Below are 15,912 nucleotides of genomic sequence, written 5' to 3' on the forward strand. Positions count from 1 at the left end.
GATTTTCCCCACTGGCAAAATGAGAGCATCGCCTCTGCTTATATTTAAATCAGGGAACTGGACCCTGGCACTTCATCAGCATGCTCGTCACGTGTCCATGGAATGTCCTGCTTAGTCCTTCCCCCTCCTTCTTTTCGACTGGGACTCGGCAAATTATTCACTGCCCAAAAGAGATGCGAAAGTAGCTTTTCTTTTAGCTTTCACCTTTAATTTTTTTTATTTTTTTTATATTTTTTTCCCGAATGATTTCACACATTACTCATACGACCCGTGCGCCAATGGTAAATAATCTCTGAAACAAAGTATGGAAAATAGGTTTGTTTTGCTCAACATTTTATAAATACTGTTCCAAAACCATTTGTAATATTTTGTATTATTTTTTAAACTGTAGTTTCTTAAAAATAAAAAAATAAAATACTTACTAAAAATGAATACTTGCTCTAAATATTCTTTTTAATTGACTGTAAAAATGTAACCTTTTTTTCTTATTTAAAAAGATAATTTATCATAAGTAGTCACATACTTTACTAATAAATTTCTTTTATTTAAATATTCATTTTCATATAAATGTGGTATTTTTTAAATTTCTTACTTTTTTTGGACAGCACTGTTACTGTTAAAAATATTTTTTTTATGTATATATAAAATTTATAAAAATTAAACTTTTTTTCTAATTTAAAAAGATAATTTATCATTAGTAGTCACATACTTTACTTATAAATTTCTTAATTTAAATATTAATTCTCATATAAATGTGAATCATTTTGGTATTATTTTTTTTGGACAGCACTGTTCCCAAAAGGCGAAAGAAATCGCAAAGAAAGTGAGGGAGAAAGTGAATGAAGCGACGATGGCCTGTCAACTGGCGATGGGGGGCCCCAAGAAGAAAGTGACAGAAGGTGAGAGAACGCCAGATGGAGAAAGGGGAAATGGTGGGAAATTGCAGGACATCTGAGCATCATTAGATCAATGAAACGAGAAGAGGAATGGAAATGGCACTCAAAATTACGTTCGCAATATTTTTGGAGGAATGTGTCAACTTGTCTTTTTCCCGCTGCTTCCCACGCTTTCACTTGCATTTCCACACAAAGCAAAAGCTGAGGGAAAGCAAAGGAGACACTTTTGGCACACTCGACTTATTTATCCATGCTAGGGATTACATTGTTCCGGTTAACCCTATATGGTTAAGAAAACTCAAGTCTAATAAAATGCGTAATTAATAGATTTTATAATAATAAAATTTAAAAATTGAATAAGTTTCTTTTATAGGATAATTTTGTAACATTTTTAATAATTTTTCAATAAATATTCAGTTAAAAAAAAGATATTTAAAAAGGGTTTTTACGAATATGTTGAATATATATTTTTTTTAATTAAATAGACAGCATTTCTAACACTTTCAATATATATTTAGCAGTCTTCAAATTACTTACAATATGTAAAAAATCATAAGTAAAAATAAAGCTAAATTTAAATAAGTTTATTTATTGATGAATATAATACTGAATATATCTGTTTATTGCATTTAATTGTGCATCATTTCTATTTCAGTGCTTTAAGCATTTAAAGGTTGTATCAAAAATTATATAACTTGTGTTAATTTGCACAGCATTTCCAAATTTTGATTTTAAACATTGAACAAATACAATATAACAACATATTTTCAACACATTAATATATTTCTTTGTTCAATTTTAATGTTTTCGGTAGTGTTAGGGGTATTTTTTCTAGATATTTTACATTGCTGAAAGTGTAAATTCGCTTTCTAAGTGATGTTTTTGGTGGCAAAACCCCTGTTGGGTTAACATCGCCATTTTATCAATGCGCATTTGCCATTTCCTGCAGCTCCTGCGTCCTCGCTGCCTTTTTGGCCAGGATATTGTTGTAAATGCTGCTGTTCCTGTCACGATAAGATGACTTGAGCTCGCGCATATTTCATGTGTCTGCATTCCGCCCTTCCGAATCCTCCATGCGGATTTGAATATTTAAATAAACTGCTCGCCGGCGTGCCGTTGTAATCGTCGTTGTCACTCGCATTGCGGCTGTTTAATTGTCATTTCGTGTGCAGAAACCGAAATGCCAAATAAACACAAATTCACGCAGGCGACCGATTGACGTGCATGAAGTGTTTTCGGCGGAGATGAGCACAGTGCTCGACGGGGCATAGGGGATTTTAAATCAATAGATAAATGTTAAAAAAAATCTAGAAATTCTGGGTAATTAAATCAAGTTAATGGTTTACAAAAAATAGCTGTTTTACATTAAAAAGAATAATAAGAAACATTAAATGTAGAGAACATGTATTAGTCAATGCAAAAGAGTTAGAAAGTTATTTTAAAATATTCTTTCTTATTAATATCATGTTTAATAATTTAAATGTACGACATTTAATGTTATAATTTTTTTTATTAGCCTTCCTTTATTTAAATTACATAAAAAATTGGTTTTTTAAAATATATATTGCTTTAAAAATAAGTTTAGTAAGTTGATATATATAATAAAATATTTTTTATATAATTAAATATTTTATATTTACTGTTTTATTTTAATAATAAAATACTTAATATATAATTAAATATTTTATTATTGAAAATTGGCATATTATTTTATTATGAATATTGTCATATTTTCATCAAGGAAATAATAATAATAATATATACCACCTATATATTGAATATGTAACCCCTTAACTAATTTCCTTTAATTTTTTAATTACCTCCTTCATTAAAATATCATTAAATGTTGTTTTCCTAAATATATATGTGACTTACGTGCAGCTTAGCCAGTGAAGACTGTCGCGCTGCATTTGTAATGACATCCTTGAACCGCCAATTGCATTTTGGAGGCTGCCAATTCGATTTGACCCGTGACTGGTCTCGGCCAGAATTGCAGTTGCCGCTGGAGCGTATCATTGTTAACTTGGCCAAATTATATCAGCTGTTTTGGCCGTTTTGGGTTCTGTGTGTGTGCTCAAATTGCCGCCTCGATTTCGCCGCCGGCCTCTCGAAAATGAAATTTGCAAGCGGTGCAGGCAAAAATGAAATTTCGCTGAATTTTCCCGCTGCCAAATGGCAAAAATACATGACAAACAAAGTGCAAATTTATTCGCTTGTGAATGGTTTTAGTTCTGTTTGATTGGGCCTAGGTATAATGAAAAAAAATTTTTACAAAATTAAATATAATTTTTTAAAAATGTTGTTAAAAGGACAATGCTAGTTTATTTAACACATACATCTGAGATATTCAATATGGCAAATATTCATTTTTTTGCCTTATTTACAGCCACCCTTTTCAGTAACTTCCTGTAGAAGTGCTCTAGAAAGAAGCCCAGCGCAGCCAACAGATTTCCCACAATAACCACATAGAAGGCCAGCTGAAGATCCTCAATGGTCAGGACCCGCACGAGCTCAGAATCGGCATTGGCCTCCAGGATACTCCGTTGCATCTTAATGTTCACCCTGGACTTCTCATCCTTGATCCACTTCACGATGAGACCAACGCTCAGAAACCTCAGGAGCAGGGCATTCACAGCATCCTCCCAGGGCGAGTCCCTTGGCATGACATACGAGATGGTATAGTACTTGGGACACTCGGGCACCACCCAAATCTGGTTGAGCAGGGTGAACCGCGAAGACTCCAGGAAGAGCGAGGTGTACCTGGAGACGCCAGCCTTGTTCCTATAAGTGGCCACCTCATCGATGACATCCGCGTGCAGGTTCCGGTTCCAAGTGAGTTTACTATTGAGGCTCGCGAACAGCGGCGAGGTTTCGCTAAAGAACAGATCGTCCGCCATGGAGGAGTACTTGTAGACCACCTTCAGGCCACTGTCGTCCAGCTCCTGCATCGTATTTATGTCCTTGTAGTGCAGCGGGTGAATGTAGACCGTGGCCAGGCTGGACTCGACGATGGCGCCGAAAATCACACTCACCAGGCAGAGCGTGCCGATGAATATCCTCTCGGCATAGCTGGCCGGCAAGTGGCTCAGGTTCAGCCGCACCCACACCACCCAGGTGTCCACCAGTATGCCCAAGGCCTGCGCCAGCAGATGCTGGTTCTGCAAACTCACAATCCGCAGTTTCAGGCTAATCACCCGCAGGGTCAGCCAGATCAGGGCACAGGCGAAGGCGGTCAGGATCAAGACCAGCCAGATGTCGTAGCCAACTGCGAAGATGGGCAGGATCGACTGGGGTATGCGGCTCGCCTTGGGCACGTATATGCACAGCTCGTCGTCGTAGACGGCCACTGTGAAGTCCATGTACTGCTGCACCAGGTAGTCCTTCACGAAGAAGCCCGTCAGACAGATGTCCAGGCCGTCGTTCATGAGCGAGCCTATGGCCCCATTGTAGCTGCCATTCACAAAGCGTTCTCTGATGAGAAGGAAATGGTATGGGGTTGGTTACGTTGTTTTGTAAAAATACCAATACAAAACAAACTACATATGAAAAACCCCAAAAAATGTCTTGTTTTACTGAAATCCAAAAAATCATGATGCACCCCCTTAAAAAATCGGAAAATGGTTAAAGAAATAAATAGTCTTTAACTGATGCAGATCGATAGTAAATTAAGCAAGCTTTCCAGAACAGTCGGTCTTTTAGTTGTGCGCCTTGATTTGGATAAACTACGATTGAAAAACCACTTGAAAATTATAATTTTAGTCGAAAATCTGGATCCCAATAAATCCTGATATACCCCCTTGCAAAAAATCGAAAAATGGTTCAAAAAATACATTTTTCTTTAACTGATGCAGATCGATAGTAAATTAAGCAAGCTTTCCAGAACAGTCGGTCTTTTAGTTGTGCGCCTTGATTTGAATAAACTACGATCAAAAAACCAATAAGAAATTATAATTTTAGTCGAAAATCTGGGTCCCAATAAATCCTGATATACCCCCTTGCAAAAAATCGAAAAATGGTTCAAAAAATACATTTTTCTCTAAGTGATGCAGATCGATAGCAAATTAAGCAAGCTTTTCAGAACAGTCGGTCTTTTAGTTGTGCGCCTTGATTTGGATAAACTACGATCAAAAAACCATTAGGAAATTATAATTTTAGTCGAAAATCTGGGTCCCAATAAATCCTGATATACCCCCTTGCAAAAAATCGAAAAATGGTTCAAAAAATACATTTTTCTTTAAGTGATGCAGATCGATAGCAAATTAATCAAGCTTTCCAGAACAGTCGGTCTTTTAGTTGTGCGCCTTGATTTGGATAAACTACGATCAAAAAACCAATAAGAAATTATAATTTTAGTCGAAAATCTGGGTCCCAATAAATCCTGATATACCCCCTTGCAAAAAATCGAAAAATGGTTCAAAAAATACATTTTTCTTTAAGTGATGCAGATCGATAGCAAATTAATCAAGCTTTCCAGAACAGTCGGTCTTTTAGTTGTGCGCCTTGATTTGGATAAACTACGATCAAAAAACCAATAAGAAATTATAATTTTAGTCGAAAATCTGGGTCCCAATAAATCCTGATATACCCCCTTGCAAAAAATCGAAAAATGGTTCAAAAAATACATTTTTCTTTAACTGATGCAGATCGATAGTAAATTAAGCAAGCTTTCCAGAACAGTCGGTCTTTTCGCTGTGCGCCTTGATTTGGATAAACTACGATTGAAAAACCACTTGAAAATTAAAATTTTTAACTCAAATCTGAAATTGAAAAAATCATGATACACCCATTCTATGGGATGTAGCTTTTATCATTTTAAAAATCCCACTGTTCACACATATGCTATTATAATTTCCCTTCTAATAATTTCTTTTCTTTTGCTTTTGAAAATTCAACGAGAGACTCACCCAAAGTAGTTCTTCTCCGGCTGCTGAAGCAGCATGGTGAAGTTGAGCTGCTCCCTGAGCATCTGGGCCACCAGGAAGTCCACTCCAGAGACGCTGGTCAGCAAGCCCGTTTGCTCGTCGAATTCCGGATGTGTGTACACGGACCTGAACATCTGGATCCGCATGGGATAGCCGGCCATGTCATGGAAAATCAGTTTGTCCAGGGGCTCTGAGCCAAGGTACCGAACCAATCGGCCAAAGGCGGCACCGCGACGCTTGAAAGGATCATAGATCCAAATGCCATGAGGGGTTAGAAAGAAGCGATTGTAGATTTTGTGCAGCATCCACAATTTCCGGCAGCTGTCCTCCAATCCCAGTTGTTCCTCGAGGGACAAGTCCTCCAGTTGATCGGCGAGGATGTAGAAGAAAACGCCGGCCTTCTGGTTGGGTGCGGCTGCTCCGCGATTGGCCATAAGTTGGGCCAGGCTCATCACCAGCACTAGATTTTTGCGGCCAAAGGGATCGCCCAGCCAATCCTCGTTTTCCTCGTACGTAAGGATGCTCAGGGGCATTTCCTCGCGATGCAGGAACCACTGGACATAGGGATTCTGCTCGTCCTCGTGCGTTTCGCCCGCCCGCAGCCAAAGCTCCAGCTGGGGCAGATCCCTGGTGGGCTCCGCCAGCAGACCATCCAGTTGGCTGAGGTTGCGGGATTGCTCCAGCATGAGCAGCAGGAAACCGAGCGCACCAAGCACCGCCATTCGTCGGAGTTTGGTTTGTGCAAGTGACTCGAGAAGTTGGACGAAGGTATCCCAGGGCGTCCCCCATCCTGGCCTCTCGTATCGAGCCCTTCCCCGGCCAATCTCTGTTTTGACACCTGCAATTTTGTTTGTTTGCTCGCGCACAATTAGAGAGTCGTTATGTCAGGTGCCGGGTTCGTCCAGCTCCTAAGCAAACATAATTATTACACCCCGCAATTGGTGGCCAAGCTGGCTACCAGGGGCTCCCTTCCCCAGAGACAGCATTTAGGATCTCGAAGTGCTTTGCCAAGGGTATGGGGAATGCGTTTTCTTTAAGGGTTTTACTTCTCAGAATGAAACAAGGTATTTTTTCTAATTAAAAGAAAATTTAAGGCCATCTCCGCTAATGTAGAATATTTAAAAACCATTTTTTCGTTTTTCTGAGCCTTTTTAAATTTTCATTTCGTATAGGGACGCCATTGTGAGCTCTATTCCCATTGTGTTGTGCTTTTTCATTCATTGTCAAATCAAATAGACTCGAGTGAACGCGGAAATCCAAGGAAAGGCCAGGGAAACTCGATGGCGATTTTCCCCCAACGAGCTTTTCCGCTGGTCAAGCTCAGCGTTGCGACGCTGGCACAGTGGTGTTATATCAAAGATCAATAATACTTACAATAGTAAAATAACATTTTAATTTTTTATAGGTTAAAATGTATTTATAATTTTGCTTTTTAAATAAGGTAATCTTCGTTAGTAACGGCTCCTTAACATGGAATCCATGTATTTATAGGAAAAGATTATAATCCTATCTTATATAAAATTAATATTTTACTAGGTTAAAATGTATACAAAAAAATATGTTCTAGAATGTTTTCTAAATTTGGTAAAGGAAAAGGTTTTAAATACCTTAAAGTTCATGTATTTATAGTAAAAATATTATAAAACAGGTTGTCACAGCTCAGGGGCTGTTGTACACTGTGCGCGTGGCGGCAGAGACTGGGCACGGCTTTTTCCAATTCCACACTTCTCCCTCAAATATATTTTAACCGAAAATGAACATAATTACAATTTTTGGAACAGGTTCTAACCAAGAAAAAATCATATTTCCTTGACACTTTCTAAGCATTGTGAGCCACTGTGCTCCTGTTTCATTCTCAGCCCGGTAAAAAAGTTTCGGGTTCAGCTCAGCGTTTACTCTTTCGAATTCAGGTCGCCGTCCGCCATATATATTTATATTCATACCATCTATATGTAGCCACGGACACAGGGACACCGGGACACCGAGTGCCCGCTGTCCGATAACCGCTGCCAAGTGCAGCAACAAAAACCATCAATAAACTTCGCCTTGTGTAGTTTTGAAAATGAAAAATAAATTGGAAAATTGAAAAAGCAATTCATCGCATTAGGAACGTGCAGTGAATGAAGGTGGGATGCGGAGGCGGATGCGGAGGCGGAGGCGGAGGCGGACGCGGATGCCATGCCCCAAAGGCGGATGTTTTGATAGCGTTCCCCCGACGAGGACGCAACCGAACCCCATTGACAATGCGAGTTTTTATCGTCTTTGTGCCAGGTGCGTCGCCTAGACAATGGGCAATTCGAGCCGGCGAGTCCTCGTCCTTGTCCAGGACTTCATCTCACGTGCCGCATCCTGAGGATCTGGGTACTCTCACTGCTAATTTCGCGGTAAATGCGGCTATTCATGGGGGTCAGGAACTGGATTTTAATGTTTTCATGTTTGTTTCTGAACAGAAGTGGAATAAGATGGAACAAGATGGTTTGCCAATCCATCTTATAAACTAATATCTATCTAAAGCTTAAAAAATCTCAAAATAAATATATATTTTTTAATTACAGGATATATTTTTTGTATAATATTCCATCCTCTTTATAGCTTTTAGTAGTTATAAAGTATTACCACACCCTCTCAAAGTTTTAAAATGCAATTACAGCCCTTTACCATCTATGTGTGGATCTGTTTCCCACCGACATCCATTGTTGGTAATACTGTCCGCTGCAGTTCCCCCATTTGCTCTATCATCTCCTCGCAGCCCTCGTCTCGCCCGCTTCCCTCCTCATTTGTGAAATTCTTGGACCGCGTACTGCATTCAACACAAACGAGCTGAGCTTTTATGGCGCGGCGATAAAATCAAATTGAAGTTCTTTTCCGACACTTTACAAAGGAGTGAAAGGGAGGGCGAGGCGCGGAAAGAAAGAAAGAGAGGGGTGAAATGGGTGCAACGTTTCACTCATTTATTATTATGACGAGCAGTGATGGGAGGAACCTGAGTCGTTGATATGTAAAAAAAAAATTATAGTAAAATCTTCTTCTTAAAAAAATAATTTAAGAAAATTTAAGTTGTAGCCATGGTAATGGTGAAACTGGAGAAAAGTTTTCCACGTTAATTATTATGACGAGAAGTGCTGGAAAGTACCTAAATCGTTGATATATGAAAAAATATGTAGTAAACAATTGAAAAGGATATTTTTTTGTTTCGTTAGAATCTTTTTTTAATATACATGCTTTATAAATAACAAGATTTTTATCCCACTAATAATTTAAAAATAATTAATTTGTACCCATGGTACTAAAATTTGTGTTGTACCCATTTGAGTACTAACACATACAAGTACATCAAACACAAAGGAGAGAAAGGGCAAGGGGCTGAAAGAAAGAAAGAGAAAGGTTAAATGGGAGAGACGTTTCCCTAATTTTTTATTAGGACGAGCAGTGATAAAAAGTACCTAAGTCGCTGATATGTAAAAAATTTTAATAAATAAGTGAAAAGTGAAAAGAGTTATTGCTGTTTCTTCAAAAGTCTTATTTATATACATTTTTAATAAATAACAAGATTTATGTACATTTAATAACTAAAGAAAATTGACCACACTATATTTTTTAGTTGTACCCAAGGTACTACAATTTAGTTGAACCCAATTAGGTTCTAAGAAGTAAAACCAAAAAACAATATTTTTCAGAACTATGCACTTTGACTGCACACTTTAAGTTGTACCCATTTAGGCTTTAACAGTGAACGTTTATTTTACGAATTAGGTACGAAAAAGTACCCTTCACCGCACTGATGACGTCGAGGCCATTGTGTGCACTTGAGTGAGTGAGTGAGTGCGCGAATAAGAGCGAGACGTGCGTAGGTAAGGAGCAGGAAGAGGTTGGAGAATGCGGGGAAAATCCGGAGGAAAGCTGCAGCGGAGAGGCGATGAAATCATTTGTAACCTGGCACGTGAAAATGAAATTTTTGAGCGAGCATCAGCTTGAAATTCGATTGGCCATTGTGGTGAAATGCGTTTTCCACTCTCGTTTTTACATTCGTTTTATTTGCTACCGGCATTTCCCTCCTTAATGTTCTACTATTCAAAGATATGTTGAATAGGTAACGAAGACCTGAAGATACCTATAATGTCATTCAAATTTTTTAATGCAATTTAATTTTTAAATTTCACCATGAAAATATTATAAAATTGTGCCAATCTTTTATATTCCAGCCATACTTTTAATAAAAATAATAATTCAAACCTTTTTTTAGGTAGTAGCCCCTTCTTCGTTTGGCCACAATCTCTTGCCACAACCCTCTTAAGGCCATTACTTCCATTGCATTTGCTGCTTTTGGCAACGCAAATTGTTCGCAAGCCAAAAAAGAGAGGGAAAGCAGCGTAAAACGGGGCAAGCAAAGTGCAATCATGTCGGATCAAATGAACTGAACTTAACCAAGTCGGAATGGTGCACTGCCTTGGATTGGCCGAATTTCGGTGGGATTACCTTGGGCCAACATCCTCGAGACTCGCGACTGACCAAGCGTTAAATGCAGAATAAATGTTTTCCAAATGGCCCTTTAAATGGGGGTATACGAAATTCCAAACGATTACCTCTGTTGCAAATTAATTGCATGGTGGCTAAATACAGGAAAAACTATGGGTATTTAATGGATGGACAGCCCTAGTAGCCCAGTTGTCCATATATAGTATTTCTAGTATTAAGAGTAAGTAGGGTAACATTACTAGCATATTTAGTATTAAAAGTAGTAAGGTTATGTATTTTGTATTTCCGGTATTGCAGAAGGCTTTTAAACTTTCAAAAAAAAAATTCCACAGATTAGGGAGTACACTGTTATACAAATGAAATTAAGTCAATCAATTTTTAAAATGTTGAGTATTTTTTAAAAAATTTTAAAAATTAGAAAAATAAATTATTAAGTTACATTTTGTTGGCCAAATTCTCATACACGTGCTTTCATATTGATTTTATCGGCTTGAAAAATCATTTTTCTTTTGTTACTTTATGCCAGATTTGTAATACCAAACCAACTTAAATTAAAAAATCACTTATACATTCTTTAAAGTAAAGCAGGTATTTCCGACTTACCGATACTCAAAAAGTGTTTTGCAACACTCATCCGGTGGAAATACGGTCCTTTGAAGCACTGTCGTCGATGACAATTGGTGACAAGACACGAACAAAATTTTTTTCAAATAAAATATTTTTAATTTGAAAAAATGGAATTATATTTTATGAAAAGTAGGGGATTCAGCGGATTTATTACAAAAGAAATTAAATGAAATAGGGTAACCAAAGGGTGAGATATAGGTGTTCAAAGAGAGCCACTTTTTGAAGTTTGCATTTTTTTTTCCAATTTCAAACATATATGTTTTCATAACCCGAGTTTTTTCCAAAATATGTGAAATTATATACACAATCTGTGACTTTCGTAATACTTCTTAACTTTATTTAAAAACTTAATAATACGCTTAGAGTAACACTAGATATAGTCAACAAGAAAAAAAAAAAAGTGGTGTGGCTAATGCTGGACTAGTCAGGAATCCGTCTTCCTATCTCCGGTACTTCGGTTTATGTATATTGGTGCTCCCAGGGATGCCTGGATCACTGCTCCATTCCCAGGCCGAAGGTGCTGCGCATGCGCTCGAGCGCGTCGGCGGGGAAGCCCCGCTCGAGGAGCTGCCGCTCCGCCTGCGCAATCACATCCCGCATCGTGTCCAACATCAGGGCGCTCTTCTTCAGCTGCCCGCTGACGAACTTGTGCCGGAAGCGCAGCTTGGCCTTCTTGATCTTGTTGTTGTAGCGCGACTTGCGGCAGGACTCGGCCCGCTGCCGCTGGGCATCCTTCATGTCCGAACCGGATCCGGATCCCGATCCTTGCTCCGCCTCTACTTTCAGCGGCGGCGGTGCCCGGCGCTCCACCACAATGGGATTCTCCAGCAGCATCTGGTCCACGTAGCGCTGCTCCTCGTCGGCGTAGTGCATCTTGAGGTGGTGCAGCTGCTGGGACACCAGCTCCTCGATCTGTTCCGGCCTCGAGGACGACGATGCGGAGGAGGACGACGCTGATGATAGGGCGGGCGAGCTGCTGCCGTGGTACGGGGCGTATAGGTGACCCATGGCCGCGTAGCTCAGAGTGGGCAGATAAAGATGGCTCCGTTCCATGGCGATTTGCTGAGTTGCGGTGGCGGCTGTGTGTGTCTGCTCTCGACGAACCTTCGATTGCTAATGCTGCCATGGAGGTTCTGCAGTCTGGTTTTATACCCTCCCGCAGGTAGCCTCCTTCTCCTCCTCCTCATCCGCTGGGCGGTGGGTTTTCGCGGGGTCCTCTACCTTCATGAATGGTCTCTGGGTTTTATGATCTTGTTTGTGTCCATTTCCAGGGGCACCTAACGCCGCCTACCTGCCACCGGATTGGCCGTCGCTCCGCCGACATGTAAACAAAGGGATTAGGGGGGAAATAGGAAAAGATACCTCTCCACATACCTGATTATGGGTGGCAAAGGCTGGCAACAAACGTTAAGTGTGACCAAGATGATGCACTCGGCCATCTTTGGGCTCTTCCAGGCCTGGTTGAACAGGCAAGACAGCTAAGGCACCCTTGTGGTTTTATTTTTAATAACCCAGCCTTAGTTGTGTATTTTACTTATTTAAAAATAGATTTTTATACTGGCTAGGTTAGCTAATTTTTGGCATTTTTTATCGCTTGATTTTATAAAATTAAGTATTCCCGAATATAGTATTTTTATTGATTTTAATATAATTTTTTTCCTATTTAACTATTTTAGCTGTAAATCAGAATATTTTCCTACTGCTAAATAGATAGAATTCTTAAATCTAGTGTTTTAATTAATTATAATTTAATTTATGCCTATTTAATTAATTCTAATATTTTAGTTAATTTAGTTGTATATTTCCCTACCATTAACTAGCTAAAATATTAGATTATTATTTCTGAATTAATATTTCAAATAAATATATAACATTTTTATATTTATAGTTTGGACTTTATCTACTTTAACTATTTATCTTTCAAAATTAACTACAAATCCCTTCCTCACTTTTTCTAGCTCTTAAGCAAACATTTCTATCTATCATACCTAATAAAATTCAACAAACCGCCTAATGTTACAATAAGTATTTAATTTAATTTTACAATTAATATTGAACTCATGTTTGTGAGAGATTATTAAACTATGTGCATACTTTGTAAATAGAATCGAACCATATATTTAAAGTAAATATACTTAAGTTCTGCCCGTCGGGGGGCCTGAAATCCACAAGGTCAAGCCGAGCTGCTCTTTTATCACCTCCCCCTCGCCGATTTGCCTTATCTAATCGGGGAAGTGTCAACAAATGCCTGGCATTGTGGGAGAATCAACCTGCTTCGGTGAGTATATATTCAAACATGCGAAAGTCAGTCAAATCGGGGATCAGCCGGTGATAAGAGGTCATAGATAGTCCGATTCTACCTGCAATAGTTTGGTTTAACCCAACGATTGCTGGGCTACCGATCAGGTAGCCGTCGCGAGGGGTTAATTGGCCAAAATGACAAACAAGTTAGAGCCTGTTGCGGGCCAGGGATTAACCCACAAATGCCACCACAGCTAGTGTACTTATTAATTTAACAGCCCTAGAAGGGGTTCAGCGACCTGCTTTTAAGGTGTCAAGGGTTAAACCTACTTTATAGGTCAAAATACCCTTAAGATATGCATGTTAAATTAAATAGTATTTTTTATAATAAGGGACATGAAGGTATAGCTTAATTTTTAAAGCAAACAGAGCATTACGAAAGAGAGCATTGCCAAAAGTTATAACCCATTTCAGCACCCCATTAAGTTTCAATTTCCACCCCACATGTGCCCCTCGAATTACATAAATCGGTTAAATAACTCCATTTGGATAATTGGCAAAACAATCGAGTATTTTTAGTGGCCGAAAGCAGTTTTAATTCGAAATCTCCCTCTCAGCCAGATGGGGGCATGCTGTCAGCGACAGACGGACAATAATTTTCCCATTTTTCCCATTTTCCATTTACCATTATCCATTTTGCCATGTGAACAATAAAATCGACAGCGCCGCGTTTGGGGTGGCAAATGAGAAAATATGCAGACAAGTATAATTAAAAAACCATTTATAATCATTTTCGACCAAATCCCAGTTGACCGTCCTCCACTATTGCCCCCAACCCCGCGGGAGCACTTGAAGCCTGACAATTTTCCAGCTCGAGGAGAGTGAAATAAAATAGAACGACAAGGAAACGCCGATCCTTGAAGTACTCTCGAATAAATCGTAAATCTGCCTTGCATACATAGCTCTGAATTAAAATATTAAAATAATAAATTATCAAACATAAGTTAACATTAAAAATAATATATAAATAACCTATGGAAAAGCATTATACCCACAGCAAGGGCATTGCAAATCGAGGAGCGAACGGCCATAAATACACGCACATGAAGGAGACTTCGCCGCATCCCACGTCCCCAAACGACATTGAGTTTGAATTATGTCAGCGCCGCAATAAATTGTCCAAGGCATTAAATTAAAATCTATGTATAGTAGATATCGCTTAAAGGAATACTGCGAAAAGAAGGCAAATAAATTTCAATCGTTTATTTCTCTATTTTGAAAGGCAATCAGGAACCCTCTTCTATTTTTATGGCTCCAGTCAGTGCTGTAAACTTTTTTTGTAGTTCTTAAGTAAAGTTCCTTATTGACCTTTTTTTAATTGTTTAACGAAAATAAAATAAGCTGAATCCAAGCCATACTTATGATTTATACACAAAGCTTAGGGCCAAGTTTAATTAGGTATTATATTATAAGAAAATGATCATTTAATTATTAAAATGGGATTATTTCATGCACAAAATCAGACTTAATCAAAAAAGTAGACTGCAAATCTGTACCTTGATAATTTTATACACAATTTATTAGCAGGAATAAACTACAACTTGTTGTACTTAGTTTCTACTTTTCCTATTAGTTCTAATAAAAAAAATGTACGCCTTTGTATATGCAAATACACCTAAGCAACAAGCCTGTTAACCATTATCTATTGAACTTTCGCAGCCCTGAATCTCACGGATGAGGCCTGGTCATTTACAAAATCGTTTTATTGCAGTGGCTTTACAGAATGATTTGCTTACTTTAGATTATTTTTGTGTGTGTGGCTTGTATTAAAATGTATTTACACACTATGGAGAAACCAGGTGGAATCTAGAGAATGGTACCTACTGAACTACGTTATGTGTGAGCATGATTTATACCATATAGGATGAGGATCATGTTGGGCATCTATCCGGAGCAGCCGCGACATCCGCAGTGGACGCACTCGACGATGCGGCCCTCCTCCAGCTTGGACTTGGGCACGCGGCAGATGCAGTTCGTGCCGAAGTTGGTGTCCCTGGTTTGGATGCAGCGCAGGCAGCAGAGGTTCTCGTAGCCGGACTTCTTCCACTTGGCAATCAGATTGCCATCGGCGATCTTCTCCTTGAGGCAGTAGTCGTACAGTTCCCGGCTGATGGCCTTTCGGCGGTAGAACAGATCGTATATGTAGCGCGTCTTCTGGTGGTGGATCTTGAAAATGGGCCACAGCGACTCCGTAATGCGCTTGCCCTCATGCGGTTCCGTTTCGGCTGTTCGAGGTGTAAATAAATTAAAGATTGCTTATAGTTTTTCTCCTGGATGAAGCCACGCTTGTCTCACCCTCGCGCATTTTTTGCTCCAGTTCCTCGAGCGTGGGTTCTATCAGTTCCCAGCCGTCTGGCGGGGGCTTGCGACTGCGGCGCACCTTGGGCATCTCGAATGGGTCAAGTAATCAACTTAAAACACTTAAAATTCTTTTGAAAAGTTAAAAATCACTAAGAATTGCAAAATGAACTACAGCCGATAGGTTTTGTCGGATGTATCGGTCATCGAAACCGGTTGAACAGCTGTGGCTAAGATACGGGATAGCCAATTTAGCTATTTTCCCGCCAAATCCCTCTCTTTTGACTGGCAATGGCGGGAAGAGGTCGTAAAATATCTGCTGGCGGGAAATTTTCAATGTTTTCTTGCTCTAGCTAGAAAACATTGAAAATCTATTTTAGCCTTAACAAATC

General features: G+C 39.1%; 4 protein-coding genes across 4 annotated transcripts in view; 1 reads left to right on the forward strand and 3 right to left on the reverse strand.

The window, feature by feature from the left end:
• LOC127011515 (uncharacterized) overlaps window positions 1–955 on the forward strand; it is a 121,139-nt gene extending 120,184 nt beyond the window's left edge. Inside the window, exon 3 of the mRNA XM_050888521.1 lies at window positions 788–955. Coding sequence (XP_050744478.1) covers window positions 788–955 — 168 coding nt within the window. The remainder of the gene's footprint in view (window positions 1–787) is intronic.
• A 2,304-nt stretch (window positions 956–3,259) lies between these two features.
• LOC108032066 (uncharacterized) lies at window positions 3,260–6,540 on the reverse strand. The gene is made up of 2 exons (XM_017105888.1): window positions 5,801–6,540; window positions 3,260–4,367 (listed from the first exon to the last, which is right to left on the reverse strand). The coding sequence occupies exons 1-2, from the start codon at window positions 6,538–6,540 to the stop codon at window positions 3,260–3,262; spliced, it is 1,848 nt and encodes a 615-aa protein (XP_016961377.1).
• Window positions 6,541–11,232: 4,692 nt separating this feature from the next.
• LOC108032213 (protein sisterless A) lies at window positions 11,233–12,506 on the reverse strand. The gene has a single exon (XM_017106077.3). The coding sequence runs from the start codon at window positions 11,972–11,974 to the stop codon at window positions 11,414–11,416; it is 561 nt and encodes a 186-aa protein (XP_016961566.1). The 5' UTR covers window positions 11,975–12,506; the 3' UTR covers window positions 11,233–11,413.
• A 1,904-nt stretch (window positions 12,507–14,410) lies between these two features.
• Window positions 14,411–15,733, reverse strand: LOC108032164 (protein BUD31 homolog). The gene is made up of 2 exons (XM_017106019.3): window positions 15,518–15,733; window positions 14,411–15,447 (listed from the first exon to the last, which is right to left on the reverse strand). The coding sequence occupies exons 1-2, from the start codon at window positions 15,609–15,611 to the stop codon at window positions 15,107–15,109; spliced, it is 435 nt and encodes a 144-aa protein (XP_016961508.1). The 5' UTR covers window positions 15,612–15,733; the 3' UTR covers window positions 14,411–15,106.
• Window positions 15,734–15,912: the final 179 nt, after the last annotated feature.

The sequence above is a fragment of the Drosophila biarmipes genome, chromosome X (genome assembly GCF_025231255.1).
Source record: "Drosophila biarmipes strain raj3 chromosome X, RU_DBia_V1.1, whole genome shotgun sequence".
NCBI classification, from domain to species: domain Eukaryota; kingdom Metazoa; phylum Arthropoda; class Insecta; order Diptera; family Drosophilidae; genus Drosophila; species Drosophila biarmipes.

Coding starts and splice junctions, on each gene's coding strand:
- LOC108032213 (XM_017106077.3), bottom strand. CDS start 11,974: ATGGAACGGAGCCATCTTTATCTGCCCACTCTGAGCTACGCGGCCATG.
- LOC108032066 (XM_017105888.1), bottom strand. CDS start 6,540: ATGGCGGTGCTTGGTGCGCTCGGTTTCCTGCTGCTCATGCTGGAGCAA. Junction 4,368..5,800: donor CCGGAGAAGAACTACTTTGG/GTGAGTCTCTCG, acceptor CCTTCTCATCAG/AGAACGCTTTGTGAATGGCA.
- LOC108032164 (XM_017106019.3), bottom strand. CDS start 15,611: ATGCCCAAGGTGCGCCGCAGTCGCAAGCCCCCGCCAGACGGCTGGGAA. Junction 15,448..15,517: donor GGAGCAAAAAATGCGCGAGG/GTGAGACAAGCG, acceptor CACCTCGAACAG/CCGAAACGGAACCGCATGAG.